Genomic DNA, 16,162 nt, shown 5'->3' with positions numbered 1-16,162 from the left:
TCAACACTGCAGTCTGTAATCTTGTAAACTGAAACCTGAGCTCCAGTCACATCTCTCTGGTTGCACCTCTGATTGTATGACTGTTTTAACTGGTCCTAACCAGCTCTGTCTTCCCCGAACTCTGAAACTTTCAGTTTCCTTTTCTAGTAAAGTACTGTCTCAGAAAAAAAATACAAGCTTTGAATCCAAAGTCAGTGCACCTAAGTGGTAACTCCATTGGAAACTAAACAGATCCTATGGAAATTCCAGTGCAGAAATGTTCCACGCTGACCAATCATGATCCCCTGTCATGCCACTAGGTGGCTTTTCAATTTGTTTTATTCGTTCATGGGATGTGGGCATCGCTGGCAAGACCATCATTTATTGCCCATCCCTAATTGCCCTTGAGAACCTGGTGGTTTACTGCAGTCTATGTGGTGTAGGTACACCCACAGTGCTGTTACGGAGGGAGTTCTAGGGTTTTGACCCAGTGATAGTGAAGGAACGGCGATATAGTTCCAGGTCAGGATGGAGTGTGGCTTGGAGGGGAACGTGAAGGTGGTGGCGTTTCCAAGTGCCTGCTGCCCTTGTTCTTCTAGGTGATAGAGGTCGCAGGTTTGGAAGGTGCTGTGGAAGGAGCCTTGTTGGGTTGCTGCAATGCATCTTGTGAATGGTATACACAGCTGCCACTGTGTGCTGGTGATGGAGGGAGTAAATGTTTGAGGTGGTGCATGGGGTGCCAATCAAACAGCCTGCTTTGTCTTGGATGGTGTTGAGCTCGGGCTTTGGGGAGTTAGGATGTGAGTTACTCAACGTAAAATTCCCAGCCTCTGACCTGCTCTTGTAGCAACAGTATTCATATGGCTGGCCCAGTTAAGTTTCTGGTCAGTGGTAGTGCTCGGGATGTTGATGGTGGTGGGGGGGAGGGGGGGTTTCAGCGATGGTAATGCTATTGAATGTCATGGGGAGATGGTTAGATTCTCTCTTGTTGGAGATGGTCATTGCCTGGCATAGGTGTGGTGCAAATGTTACTTGTCCGTTATCAGCCCAAGTCTGAATGTTGTCCAGGTCTTGCTGCAAGCGGGCACGGACTGCTTCAGTATCTGAGGAGTTTGCGAATGTTATTGAACACTCTGCAATTATCAGCGAACATCCCCACTTCTGACCTTATGAGGGAGGAGCTGAAGGTGGTTGGGCCTAGGACACTACCCTGAGGAACTCCTGCAGTGATGTCCTAGGTCTGAGATGATTGGTCTTCAGCAACCACAGTCATCTTCCTTTGTGACTTCAGCCAGTGGAAAGTTTTTCCCTGATCTCCATTGACTTCAATTTTATTTGGACTCCTTGATGCCACAATTGGTCAATGCTGCCTTGATGTCAAGGGCAGTCACTCTCGCCTCACCTCTGGAACTCATCCAGCTTGTCCATCTTTGGACCAAGGCTGTAATGAGTCGAGTGGTCCTGGCGGAACTCAGTGAGCAGTATGTTACTGAGTAATTGCTGCTTGATAGCACCGTCGATGACCCTTTCCATCACTTTATTGATGATTGAGAATAGACTGATGGGGTGATAATTGGCTGGATTGGATTTGTCCTGCTTTTAGTGGACAAGTTATACCTGGGCAATTTTTCACATTGTCACACAGATGCCAGTGTTGTAGCTGTACTAGAACAGCTTGGCTAGGCTGGTTCTGGAGCACAGGTCTTTAGTACTACAGCTGGGATGTTGTCAGGGTCCATAGCCTTTGCTGTATCCAGTGCCTTCAGCCAATTCGTGATATCACGTAGAGTGAATTGAATTAGCTGAAGACTGCCATCTGCGATGCTGGGACCTCAGGAGGAGGCCAAGATTAATCATTCACTTGGCACTTCTGGCTGAAGATGGTTACAAAGGCTTCAGCCTTGTCTTTTGTGCTGACGTGATGGTTTCTGCCATCATTGAGGATGGGGATGTTTGTGGAGCCTCTTCCTCTGGTTCGTTGTTTAATTGTCCGCCACCATTCACGACTGGATGTGGCAGGACTGCAGGGCTTTGATCTGATCCGTTGGTTGTGGGATCATTTAGTTGTATATATAGCACACTGCTTCTGCAGTTTAGCATGCGTGTAGTCCTGTGTTGTAGGTTCACCAGTTTGGCATCTCACTTTTAGGTATGCCTGGTGCTGCTCCTGGAATACTCTTCTACACTTCTTATTGAACCAGGGTTCGTTCCATGACTTAATGGTAGAGTGAGGGATATGCAAGGCCATAAGGCTACAGATTGTGGCTGAATACAATTCCGCTGCTGGTCCACAATGCCTCATGGATGCCCAGTTTTGAGCTGCTAGATCTGTTCTGAATCTAGACCATTTAGCATGATGGTAGTGCTGCACAACACAATGGAGGATGTCTTCAGTACAAAGAAGGGACTTTGTCTCTACACTGGTCACTCCTACCAATGCTGTCATGGACAAATGCATCTGCAACAGGTAGGTTGGTGAGGACGAGGCCAAATAGGTTTTTCTCTCTTGTTGGTTTCCGGAGGCCTGGTCTGACACCTGTGTCCTTCAGGATTCTGCCAGCTGGGTCAGTAGTGGTGCTACCGAGCCTCACTGGGTGATGGGCATTGAACTCCCCCACCACAGTAGATTCTGTGCCCTTGCTACCCTCAGTGCTTCTTCCAAGTGGTGTTCAACATGGAGGAGCACTGATTCATCAGCTGAGGGAGGGCAGTAGGTGTAATCAGCAGGAGGTTTCCTTGCCCATGTTTGACCTGATGCCATGAGACTTCTTGGGGTCCGGAGTCAATGTTGAGGACTTCCGGGCAACTCCCTCCCAGCTGTATACCACTGCCACCACCTCTGGTTGGTCTGTCCTGGCAGTAGGATAGGACATATCCAGGGATGGTGATGGACGGAGCCCAGGACATTCACTATAAAATATAATTCAATCAGTGTGACAATGTCAGACTGTTGCTTGACGAGTCTGTGGGACGGCTCTCCTAATTTTGGCACAAGTTCTCAGATGTAGTGAGGAGAACTTTTCAGGGTCGACTGGGCAGGGTGTGGCTTTGTCGTTTTTAGTGCCTAGGTCGATGCCAAGTGGTCCATCAGGTTTTATTCCTATTCAGTTTTTCTGTAGCAGTTTGATGCAACTGAGTGGCTTGCTGGGCTATTTCAGAGGGACGTTAAGAGTCAACCAAATTGCTGTGGGTCTGGAGTCACATGTAAGCCAGACTAGGTAAGGACAGCAGATTTTCTTTCCTGGAGGATATTTGAACCAGATGGGTTTTTACGACAATCTGGTAGGTTCATGATCATCATTACTGAACCCAGCTTTATATTCCAGATTTTGTTTATTAATTGAGTTCAAATTCTCTCACAGTAACATTACCACTATGCTGTCGTGCCCAAAAATAATACGATTGCCAATAAATCTGAAGAGTCTTGTCACCACCACATGGGGTAGAGCCTGCTCATCCTCTGACTTCCCGTCAGTAATGCAGTGAGACACCTGCTAGTATTTTTTGCACAATTTTCATTCTAAAAGTAAATTTTCCAAAATTACTATATGAGCTGCTTCATATCTTGAAAACAATGTAGGTCTATAATTACAGAAATCGCACAATGCTTCAATCCCAAAATGAAGTTAGTTTTAACATAAACGTGATAAGATGTGAAATCAAAGCAACAAAGAAGAATTAACAGCTGAAATTGAATTAGCAAGGACAAATGTACCTGCTTTAAATAATGAATAACCTTTTGGGTGTTCGGTTTTGAGCAAAGCCAACTAGTTCAAATCCCTTTTTAGAGCATCCTGAAGCCAATAATAAATATATTGTAAGATTTCAAATACATACTAAAACTCTGAATGTTAGAAATGGAATAGCAATCATTCTTGTGAATTACTGGAATAATTGTTTATTATAAAGCATATGGACCTGTGTTTGAATCGTGAATAATTTCAGGCCACAACTTTACAACGCTGTTCATGCCTGATGTGTTTAGTTATTTTCATTCATGTTACAGCTGTCATACTGAACTTCCATTGGAGTGGTTTATGATTCTGCATTGTTCAGTATCCACTATTTTCCTCCTTGCGTTTAGGTGATGAATATATCAAGAGTTTGGTTGGAAGTCCTGAACTGGTTGATCGGCTAGCTTGTATTTCAGATACATCTGTAAGTACCGTTCTCCGAGATTGCTCCATGGGATGGGGTGTTGGGGCAAAGTGGTTTTTAGGTTTTATTTTGCCCTGTCTTCTGAAGGTATTTTGCAAAAGAAAATTGGAGTGATGGTTTCAATTTTACAATCGCAATGCAAATGACTGTGGTTGAATTGAGGACTATTATATGCGTGTTTGTTCTTGCCAAGCTCTCTCTCAACACAGATCTTTGTTGATATGCAGTCTTACATATGTGGCCATAATATATCCCTTATTTTACATTGATGCACCATTGGCTGATTGAAATGTAAGGATAAAATCTGCATTTTTTCAGCACAGTAGCTGTTCCCTTGTGTATATACTCCTAATAATAGAAAAGAATATAAAAAAGCTAAAACAACGCAAAGGTCAACCATCCCATTCATGGTTGTCTATGATTTTAGTTTTTTTGTACAGGCCCCTCACAGATCATTTTCTAATGAAAATTGCTCTCACCAATAAAGTAAACACTTGATCATATCTAATTGTTCCAACATCCATTAAAAAAATATATATTTTTTTGTACGTGGGCGAGCTAACAAGGCAACATACCCTGAGAAGGTGTTGATGGGCCTTTTCCTTGAACTTCTGCAGTCATGGTGGTTTTAATGCTCCCACAATGGTGTTAAGCTAGAGAATTTCAAGATATTGACCCAATGGTCGTGTATGTCTAAGGCAGGATTTTGAGGGATACAGATGAACTACAACGTTAGAAGAAGTTGCCATAAGTGAATTTACCCGAATAGTTTGTCATAAATAGGTACTGCACTGTGCTGAGCTGCATATTAGAGGAATGTGGGCTCAGATTTTCTCAATTGCAACAAGAAATGAATAGAAATATCATCTAACATGAAATGCCTTATACTGATATATGAATTCAAAGTTGTTATTCTCAAATACAGTTAATTGGTATAATCAAAGCTAAAATTTTGTCCCGCTGTAGAATGAAATAGAGAGTGGTAGGGTGATCTTCACAGAACATCTGCCTCTATCAAGAATACAGCAAGGTATAAAGTCTAATCGTTACTTCCAAGGGACCTTCCGAGCCAACAGAGACAACTATCTGGAAGCCACAGTCTGGATCCATGGGGAAGAAGGAGAAAACAAAGAGGTAATTCTGTTTCTTTCTTCAATTCCCTAAATGGTGTTATCAAATCTTTAGAAAAATGGAGTGGAAGTCTGGCTATTGGGGGAATTTAGGTTGTTCTCTGGATTTCAAACTTGGAACCTTGGAATTCAGTCCAGACTGACCAGTGAAAATCTGTTGCCTCTGGCTGTAAGGGTCTTGCATCAAATGAGTTTGGACAATGTTAATCCACTTGTAAATTGTCATACCTGCAGCATGAATTATCAGTCTTGATTTCAGGACACTGATGAAGTTCAAATTTGGGCAGTAAAGCTGCTCTTGGAAGTGAGTGACTTCAAATGGAAAAAAAAAAAGCCTTTTCTATCAGGAGTTCCAGGAAATTATGTTCTGATATCTACTACAGCCGGTTTTATGAATTTGCCATATAGCATCCTACTCGGATCTTTTTTTTTTTAATATTCCATGGCAAGAAATCAGTTGTAAATTCCACATGTTTTATTAGGAGTTTCTCCACTGATAGTCTCAGTCTCATAGATGGCAGTTATTTCAAACCTGCCACCTATTTTTAAAAAATGTCAGATCTATTTTATGCTGGAGGAATTCCCTCCCTCAGTCTGTGGCTTGTTCCCTTATTGAGACACAAACTCCACAGATCATTTGGATGTAATTGGAGTCAGTTGTTAGTTTTGACATTCATGGTTTATGCTGCATTTGTGTGCAGTGAGGTATGAGTATGTGTTTTTTGGAATCCCAAGAATGTTCCATCACCTTGTGACATTCCTCCCTTACCCGAGAATATTTTGAGGTTTAGAAAACATAGAAACATAGAAAATAGGAGCAGTAGTAGACCATTCGGCCCTTCGAGCCTGCTTCGCCATTCATTATTATCATGGCTGATTATCCAACACAGTAACCTGTTCCTGCTTTCGCCCCATATCCTTTGATTTTTTTTTTGTCATCCACAGTAATCTGTGTTTAAAGCAACCAATGAAATGGTGCTTACAAAATAATTGTGATGCCTGGCCAGAAAATATATTTTGATAGTCTAGATGAAAGAAAGCTGTCAAAGGGACAATTGCACTAGATAGAATTCTTCTCATTTGTTATCAATTGGTCCCTGTTGGCTGGGTATGGATGTGCATGTGTGTAATCAGCCTCAGATTTGTTAGCCTCTACAGTTATAGTTTACCAATGATCACTATCCTGGCACTCATTTGAAAAAAATAATCACTTGAACTACAGTTGCCACAGCATGAGTTGCTGCCTTCAGGAGAGGACTAAGGTCTGAACTTTGAACATGTATGTTTGATCTTGAATAATTTTCCAACCCACATGCCTGGCACCCATTCCAATGATGTACAGGAAAAGGGGCGGAAGTATGCACTCTAGAGCTTCTCCATTCACTTACAGAAGTTAGCACTTTAGCAATTAGTGCTAGCTGGTGACTACTTTGCACTCAGTCAATAGTAACTTTAACAGCCTCAGTCATCTTTGAATTGTCTTCCACTCCTATGACATATGTCATTAAAGTGTTGCTTAGTGTGAGCAAATACCTGAAATGGCAAGGAGAATAAGTCATAAAATTGAAGATGACACCTGCAAGCTCTTTACAATATTTCTTGCCTTCATTTATCATGACCATCCTTATTGGTAAAGTACCTGTTTTACTCCTTTCTGATAATTTTCCACTTTCGTTAAACTTCTTTATTTGCTGTTGGTTTTTTAAGCAAAATCTTTCTTCACGACTTGTTTTTGCCATGCATATTCTAGTGAGGAGTTCTCGGATACAGCTGCCATAACTGTTCCTCGCCCTTCCTAAAATAAATCTGCATCACATAAATGGATTTAAAAAATGAAATCACAACTTAATAATGAACTTAACCCCCTCCACTGCTTCACCCAATTGCACAAGCAGAACAATAGACTCTATTAGGGATGGAGTTTATATTTAATTTGTCTGTCATGGACTGTGGCTGGAATTTTACTGTGGGCGAATGGGAGCCGGCCTCCGATGTAAAGGTCGGTGGCGAACCTGCTTCTGTCTTGCTGGGGATCCGTTCCATATTTTATGGGTCCCCAGGCTTTAATTGTCCCAAGGCAGGTCTTCCACCCACTTGAGGGATGACGTCCCGCCTCCTTGAGCTGCCAGCCAATCAGCGGGCCGGCAGCTCTTAGTCCCGGCAGTGCCACTGGGAGCGGTGGCCACTGCTGGGACTACAGGCCAGCGTCAAGAAAAGATGTCAGGGAGCGGGGAGGAAAGGTAAGTTTTAGTTTTCTCACCGGGGGTAATCGGTCGAGCCCCAGTGAGGCAAGGGTGGTCAGTTGGGAGAAAGTGCGGGGGTGGGGGAGCGTGTTGGGTGCCAGGGCTGGTTGGGGTAGCGGGGGCAGCCCTCCATCGGGCACCTTGTGCCCGATGAGCAGGCACTCTTTTCTCCCCCCCCCCCCAACCTCCGGACGATGGCAGCCGCCTGGTTTTCACAGGCGGCTTTTCCCGGCTGCAGGGCACCCGCTTGCAATGCGTAAAATCTGCTCGGAGTCGGGCAAAGGCCCTTAAGAGGCCACCTAAGGGCCTTAATTGGCCTGGGGTGGGCGGGCCGAATTTCACCCCACCCCCCCGCCCTACGTAAAGGGGGGACCCAGGCGGGAGTGGGTCGGGAAAGCCTCCCGGAGCCTTCCGCTCCATTTTACGCCACCCCCCCACTACCATCCGGCTCATTGGGGTGGCATACAATTCCGGCCTGTAATTCTCATTAACCAGCTTTCTTTAGCAAAGCAACTCTGAAGCCATTGCATGACCATCTCTTCATCTCCTCTCCCAGCCATAGCATATTCATGAGTTCATCTGATGGAATTTGCCTGCCAATTAACCTTGATGCTCAGGATTACAATGCCTAAGAGCATCACCTCCTGGAGCTACTATATCCTGCACTTCCTGACGACTAGATTTTATACCATGGTCCAGTCCTTCCCTTACAGTCTTCCCACGTGACAGTGCAAATGCTTCAGGAATTGGAGGCAGAAAGTGTTGGAGAAACAAATATTGAAATGTGAGAATGAAAAAAAGCCAATAAGGAAAGGTGAACAGTAATGGAACAGGGGAAAAGTAGAGGAGAGGGTGAAGGAAATAACTAAAGAAGCCAGTGTGTAATAGATAAACTGACTTCAGTTTTAACAACACTGTCAGGGAATTGGGCAGGAATACATGAGAGACAAATTGTTGTAGAGGAAGGTTAATGAGGAGCTGTAGAGAGAGAGAGAGACCGGAGGTGGAAGGGAATGAGGTGAGGGACGAGCAACATCCGATTACACTTTGTTGGGATGGGCAGTAAGAGGGTGAGGCACATGGGAGCAAGAGTGAAAGGTACATTTGAGTAGGAGAGAAAGAGAAATGAGTCTTTAAGCAGAGTGAAAAAGGGAGGTTAGATATCTGGTTGAGATTAGTGAGGAGATAATAACAAAAAACAAATCGCATGGAGAGAAGGACAGACCTCAACTGATGGGAAAGAATGTCCTGTTGAATGCAGTGGAATAGCAAGCAGTTACTTGGAGAGAATCTCTATTACGGAGAACAGCGTATGAGCTCTGCTGGGGGTAGGGGAGGCACTTGATAGCAGTTCATAGTGGGCCTCATTATATAATCTATCCTTTAGACGTCACAATAAACATCTCAGCTGGTTTTGTAAATAATATATGTGGCAGTGTACTTTGTACTGTAAGTATTCCTGCTAGGTTTTCTTTTGCATCAATGAAAAAAATCATTTGTAGTATCAATAATACTATAAAATTAAATAGACATATAATGCATTGCACACTTCCTTTGTAAATTTATTGGATTTTTTTGTCCAAGTTAATTGGAAATTGTAAAAAGTATTTTTCAGAAGCTTTGTTAATATAAATGAAAATTGGATTTGTTTTTGTGATTTTACAGATCCTTATACAGGGGCTGAAGAATCTCAATCGAGCTGTACATGAGGATGTAGTAGCGGTGGAATTGCTGTCCAAAGAGATGTGGGTGGCACCATCAGCTGTAGTACTTCAGGATGAGGGACAAGTTGAGGCTGACGACGAGGATGCGAAAGAAGGCCTTGTAAGAGTTCTAATGCTGTGTGCTTTACTGCAATGCTTTCATAACTTGTCAGAAATAAAACCACTCATTGTGCAGGCTGGAATGTGGATGGCATAGTAAGAAATTTAAATTGCTTTTACCAAACTTTCTATTCCAGTATCTGAAAGTAAATGAAATAGACATGATCTTCATGGGAACTACAAGAGTTATCTTGCTGACCGCTACAGGTTTAGGGCAGGGTAAGGAAGCCGGGGGGAGTAGCGAGTCTATGCACCTTTAAAATGTCAAAGGATTGATTTTGTAGGTACAAACCTACATATTGAAGAGACTTAAAAGGGGTGGGAGAAATTGAGTGCAGTATCTATTTGGCTGGGTGTTGCCATTAATTACAAAGCAATTGGCATGTAATTTGTTGTGCACATGATACTGACTTGTACTTTTTAAGATCAGATTTAAATACTTGTAATCTTGCTGCGTAGCTTCTATACTTTATTTTATGTGATAGCTTTTTTATTTATATAGTAGAAATTACATGCTTTTGTTTAGTTAAATTGAAGAAAGCGTTCATCTGCATTAAAAATTGTTATACATGAAAAGATTTAAAATCAGGAAATTTGATTCAACTGTTATCAAGTTGTTCAGATCAAGAATGCATTTATAAAAGTTGATAACATGCTGTTGTAAAATTTTTATTTTCTCTTTAAGCTGAAGAACGCTACGAAGAAAAAATTTTCAAAGCCGACTGGTAAAGTAGTTGGGGTAATTAAAAGGAACTGGAGATCGTACTGTGGCATGATTTCAAAGTCACAAATTCAGGAGGTGGGCTTACAGTTGGAGAGTGATATTACTTTTCTTTAAGTAATGTAATAAATGATTCAAAATTGGAAATTTGTATCACCACTACCTGTATTTCTATTTGTATTTCAAGTCAACAAGACACTTATTCACACCAGCAGACCGCAGGATTCCTAGGATTCGAATAGAAACGCGACAGTCCTCTGCACTTGAGAACCAGAGAATAATTGTTGTAATTGATGGTTGGCCCAGAAATTCTCGCTATCCCAATGTAAGTACTTCAGTTAAACTTGCTTGTTTAGTTTGCCTGGGAGAGCTTGCAAACAAAAGTGTTCAGACAACATAAAATTTGAATAGGAAACTCAAGAACTTTCATCAGAGTTTGAAGATTATCATAAATTACTCAAAGGCACCTGTCATTTTAAATAAGATGTACGAGTGTCTGTTTTCTGTTTTTATTTCATGCTGACAACAGCTATTGCAGACAAATAACAGCTGTTGGTGCCTGATGACTTCCTTAATAAAAGATCAACAACTACAGTGTAATCATTGCAAGTTCGTTAAAACAATTCATAATTGATTATTGGTAAATAACATGGCCAATGTGCATAATTCATTAACTTTTGCCCTCCAGATCTTGGAAAATCAGTTTAGTGGTAGAATGTCTAGAGTATTCTCTTTTCTACCTCGTTCCCAAAACACAACTTGAATTTGAGTTGATTTGGGTGTAAGAGAAGAAAAAAAGATTGAATAATGTAACTGTGTTTAAAAAAAGCAACAGCATAGATAGTTTCAGCTGGTTTAGGAGAGAAACCTTATGCCTGGACTTTGTGGTCAGCGTTCACCGTTTACTATGCAGGCAGCTGCCCGCAACGCTTTTGCAGGCTTTTGAGTGGAGACTCACTGTCATTGGATGTCTGATCCAGCATTGTGTCCTGTACAGGGCATCTGTGGCATCAGTGAGCAGGGCAGGAAAACAGTGTGGCTCTTCAACCAATCAGATTGAAGAATCCTCACTGAGCCATGCATAGTTTAAACCAGGAAGTATAAATTAGATTTAAATCATGTACAGAAAGTGAAATACAGGGAAGTAAAGGAAGATGGGATTGTGAGATAAAAGACAAACAGAAAAAAGTTCTTTAAAAAAAAAACTCCAACACCAATTAAATTCTGAAAAAATGAGACTCCACATTTGTAAAATTAAAATTTCAGTGCCAGAGAGGTTGTTTGGCAGTAAATATTATGACTTAGTAGGCTGTTAAAAGAAATCATTATACCTGCATGCATAGAACCTAACTTTTTCCCATGTGTTTAGTAAGTATTCTAATTTCACCCCCTTTCTTAGAGGGTGGGTGATGCTGCTGGAATCATATGCCAAAGAGACTCAATGATCTCAAGAAAGAAAGGGAAAATAGGCAACAAAATATAACCAGAAATGAATGTGCTGTGTTTGGATTTGTACAGGGCCACTTTGTCAGAAGTCTAGGAAATGCTGGAGATAAAGAAACAGAAACTGAAGTTCTTCTGCTGGAGCACGATGTCCCACATCAGCCTTTTTCACAGGCTGTTCTTAGTTTTCTGCCCAAGATGCCATGGCTAATCACAGAACAGGTGTAGTAAATCTCAGCCTCTATTCATTCAGTCTAGAGAGGGTGTTGAAGTGTAAAGCACCACAATTTTCATATGTTACTGTACCTTTACATTGTTTGGAAAGACATTCTTTCATCCCACTACGGTACAAATTCAGATAAAGAAGTGAGAATTTTTCTTGACATTTTAGCTAGTTTAAAAAGCTTTCATAGTTGTGATCATTGGCCAATTCAGGCACAGGTCAATGCAACCAGGACCAAAACAACAATCATTGCATTTAAAACTGTGTTGAATTCTAATGTACTTTTCCACTGAATGCCTTGGGGGAAATTTTAACTGAAAAAAATAGGCAGGTTTATGTCAGGTGCTATGTTAAAGCCAGAAAAAATCATCTTCCTGTCCCAAACCCATCCATTTCCAGCTTTAACTGAAGCTGGAAGGTGGGCCGGCAGCCAACCTGATTCAAGGAAGTGGGTTTCAGCTTTAAATATGATAATGATACCGGGAGTCTCTTTTTCAAGCAGCTTTTGACCTTTAACTGTTGTTGGCCAGGTTTCCTGAGCCTTGGGGAACTTGGCAGCTTTCTCAAGGTGAGGAACACAGGTGGTAAGTGCCTTCACATTGACCTCCTGGTTCCAGGTGCCTGCCTGAGGAGGTTCCACAATGTCCCCCCACCCTGACCTCTGATTCCTTCCCCTCTCCACCTGCCCAGGCCTCCAATTTTCCCCAATTTCCCCTCTCCCCAACCATGAGGCCTTCCCTCTGAAGAACTGACTTCCCCTCTGGGATCAGGAGCTCCCTCCGTTTACACCACCCCAATGAAAACCCAGTCCTGGCGCCAACTTACTGCTGCTGCTGTAGTCAGGGACCAGCTCCCCGTCTGACTGAAGGCCCAGCTGTTCATTAAGCTGTTAAAGTGTTTAAAGATAACTGTTAAGCTGTGAAAACTCTATAGTGTTGGGGTGGTGGAATTTGGAACTGTGGGATTTCCCCAGACTTTCTGCTCCCTGTGGGTTGGGTCAGTGAAAATTCTGCCCCTTGTCTATATTGGATTTAGTACAACAGATTATAAGCACTAAGATTAGAATGTGTGAAAATCCTGCACTTTTTTTAAAGTTAACTTTTAAATAATTCAGAAGTATTCAAAAATTAGGTTTAACAAAAAAGATCAGTTTCAATTCCCAAGAGTTATAACTGCTCCTGGAGTGCCCTGTTATGTCGCACTGTAAACAATAAAAATTGCACAATTACTGTCTTACATAAATGAAAGAAACAGGCAGTTTCTGTGTCCACAGATGCTGGCTGACATGCTGAATATTTCCTACATTTTCTGTTTGTATTTCAGATTCCTAGAATCCACAGTATTTTGCTTTTGTTTTAATGTTTCAGGTTATCAACTCTTTGACAGAACTGGAAGCTAGAAGTTAAAGCAAACGGTTTAAAATCTAGCTGAGTGAAACAAAGCTGGGGAATAAGAGTAAGGCAATAGGTGATTTCTGAAACAGGTTTTATTTGAAAAAGGTAAAAAGTGGTATAGAATGTGCCAAGATATAAAACAGACATGAAAAGAATAAAAGTGTTGATAGGGTAGAACAGAGATACAGGAAGCTTGGAAGGAAAGCAACATAAGGAACTGTCATGGTCCTGTAGTTTTTTTCTCCAGGGAGTATGCGATTTGCCTTTAAGGCTTGCAAAGGATCAGTGTTGCTTTAAGAACCAGCAAGCCTCAGGAGTTATAGAAAGGTGCATTTTCGGTTGCCGTTGGATACAACCATTTGGAGACTGATTTAAAGGGTGCATTCCCGATACCATGGAAACAGCCACTGGGAATGAGTATCAAGCAATATGTTTGTTACAATTCAATTTTGAACTGGCTTTTTAGTTGAAGACCGTTTGTTCTAACAGACACACAGACATAGACAGCTGATGTTAGCACCTGAAAAAAAGAGCTCTCAACCATTTAAACTGAGAGGAAGAGAAATTTAGTTTGTTGAATTATTATCTCTCAAAATTCTTAAAAAAAAGTCAAGCCAAAACACAGATCTCTTGTAATTTAAACTGAAGGAAGGGAGGTTAGACTGTGACAATCTTTTATCCCTCAAAAAAACTCTAAAGTCAGATTGATTCTATCGAATGTGTTTGCAAGTCGTTAATTGTTGAAATTCGCTGGAGAAGGAAAGCATCACGTACTGCTGGAATTTGACTACAGACTGTTCTATTGTGGAAGAACCTTTTTTCCCCATTGGATGGCTGTGAGGACTTCAAGCAACATTCTGTGAGGACTTCAAGCAAAACTGGACTGTAAATTTGCAAGGACTCTTTTTTTCTATTTTAAATGTTGTTTATATCTTCATAGTGTTTAAGAATTTAGTTCTTCTAATTAAAGAGTTAATTTGTTGATTTAAAGACACCTGGTTTGGTTAGCCTCATTCAAGGGGTTAATAGATGGTGTAATTTGGCTGGGTCTTTATTTAATTTGGAAAGTTTTAAATGATATGTTAGGTGATCTGTGGAGCGATGGGATTGAATTAACAGTGCGTTTCTCCCACCACAATCAGAATCGTATATTTTGATTGGGGGCTTTGACTGGAGCAGTCGGTCGTAATAGAACACATAGCACAGTAATAACTGAACAGAGGCCAAGGCCCACAACAAAGGTATCAACCTGCCTTCTCTTGCCGCAGATGCCAACAGACATGACAAGCACCCACTGTGCATTATCAAGAAAGTAAAAGCGATACCTAAGGTTGGAAGTTATTAAAGTCATTGTTCAGATGAAAAGGATTAGAGGGTTCCCACGAAATAGCTAAAATGCTGTTCTTTAGTGAGCTTGGTTGAGGCAGTATAGGAGGCCAAAAATGGAAAGGCCAAGAGTGAGAATGGGTGATGAAATAAAGTGGCATGCCACAAGCAGGGCAGGTTGACTCTTCAGAAAGAACGTGTTCAGCAAAGTAGTCATGTACTCTGTTGCGCCTCTTGAGTATGTTGGGATCAAATCACGAGCGGGAAATAAATCACTAAATTTAATGAAATTGACGTGTCACATGAAAGTAGTGTTTAGGTCGCTGGACCATCGTGTGGGGAACAAGCCCACCACTTTTCGTCTCCTAGGTCATTGCATTATAACCAAAGCTATAACATGTTTGTACATTCACATAGTATCTTCTCCTGGTGACCCCCCGCCAAAACACCTTCTGTTATGTAAAATCAATAAACTGCTGACTTTATCTTCTAGCTTTCAGTTTGCATGAAGGGCAGATAACCAAAACCTTTTTTTCAGGTTGTTTTTCTTCAGGTTTGCACTTGCTGCTGTTCAATATTCAGTATATTCACACCTAATCTGTACTAATGCTTTGTCTTTCAAAACACCATTAACATATTGTTTGCCTTTGCTCCATGACCTTTTGGTCAGCTATGTGGCCTGGTCCAATCTGCACCTTCTCCTTTGTTATCTCTTGCCCAACCCCCACCTCACTTGTTTATAATCTGTGACTTTTCTAATATTTGTCAGTTCCGAAGAAGGGTCACTGACCCGAAACGTTAACTCTGCTTCTCTTTCCACAGATGCTGCCAGACCTGCTGAGTGAATCCAGCATTTCTTGTTTTTGAACCAAAACATTAACCTGTATTTTCTAGTTACAAGTGCTGATGCACCTTCTACATATTTCCAGCACTGATCATCTTGTAGGTGTTTCGTAAGATTATAGCTGGCTGGAATTGTGTTACAATTTTTGGCACAATTTCGAAGATTTAAAGACTTCTTGAAGTTGTCATCTTAGATTAATTTCACTAAATTCATCAGACTTTAACAGTGAAGTTTGTGTGTGTATGTGTAGTTTGCGGTACTTGTTTTTAAAGAAACATTGAAAAATAACATGAATCTTAGCAGACATAACGCATATAATCCATCAATTAAGTTACTGTTCTATACTATTGCAGGACTTGAAAGAGAGGATGGATCTAAGACATCTCTATATTTGCAGTGTGGACCCTCCTGGATGCACTGATATTGATGATGCTCTGCATTGTCGAGAGTTAGAAAATGGAAATCTGGAGGTAAAATATTGAATTTGAATCTGCTTACAAGCTTGAGTAAGAGTGCCTCTTTTTGACTTGGAACAGAAATTTAGATTGAGCCAGAGGAAAAGATTGTAGTAACAGCTTTCTTTAAATTATCTGGTTTGTATCAGTTTTAGAGCACCAACCTGGAATAGGTTGCCTAGCTACCTTACCTACCTTCTATTAAAATGGTACCTCTGAGTACACTTCCTGTGCTGTGAGCATCATATTTGGCAAAACTTAATAACATCCAAATTTCTTGCAATTAATTGGATGATACTAAAATGTATTAAATGTAATTCAGTGATATGCAAACTTATTAGTTGAAGATGAGCCAATTAAATTATTTTTTTTAAAAAACAGAAAAAACAATTATCTGCCATTTTATTTCCTTCAGCCTTACCA

The 16,162-nt window shown here is 41.2% G+C and overlaps 1 protein-coding gene across 2 annotated transcripts in view; it reads left to right on the top strand.

Moving 5' to 3' along the window:
- dis3 (DIS3 exosome endoribonuclease and 3'-5' exoribonuclease) overlaps positions 1-16,162 on the top strand; it is a 41,809-nt gene that overhangs the window by 9,085 nt on the left and 16,562 nt on the right. For both annotated transcript variants that reach the window (XM_068034291.1, XM_068034290.1), the window contains 7 exons: positions 4,064-4,137; positions 5,104-5,271; positions 9,176-9,334; positions 10,019-10,132; positions 10,242-10,379; positions 11,573-11,719; positions 15,638-15,754. In XM_068034291.1, the coding sequence (XP_067890392.1) occupies positions 4,064-4,137; positions 5,104-5,271; positions 9,176-9,334; positions 10,019-10,132; positions 10,242-10,379; positions 11,573-11,719; positions 15,638-15,754 (917 nt within the window). The remainder of the gene's footprint in view (positions 1-4,063; positions 4,138-5,103; positions 5,272-9,175; positions 9,335-10,018; positions 10,133-10,241; positions 10,380-11,572; positions 11,720-15,637; positions 15,755-16,162) is intronic.

This window comes from Heterodontus francisci, chromosome 6 (assembly GCF_036365525.1).
Source record: "Heterodontus francisci isolate sHetFra1 chromosome 6, sHetFra1.hap1, whole genome shotgun sequence".
Classification (NCBI taxonomy): domain Eukaryota; kingdom Metazoa; phylum Chordata; class Chondrichthyes; order Heterodontiformes; family Heterodontidae; genus Heterodontus; species Heterodontus francisci.
The sequence above is the reverse complement of the archived record's forward strand: the minus strand, read 5'-3'. Positions and strand labels throughout refer to the sequence as shown.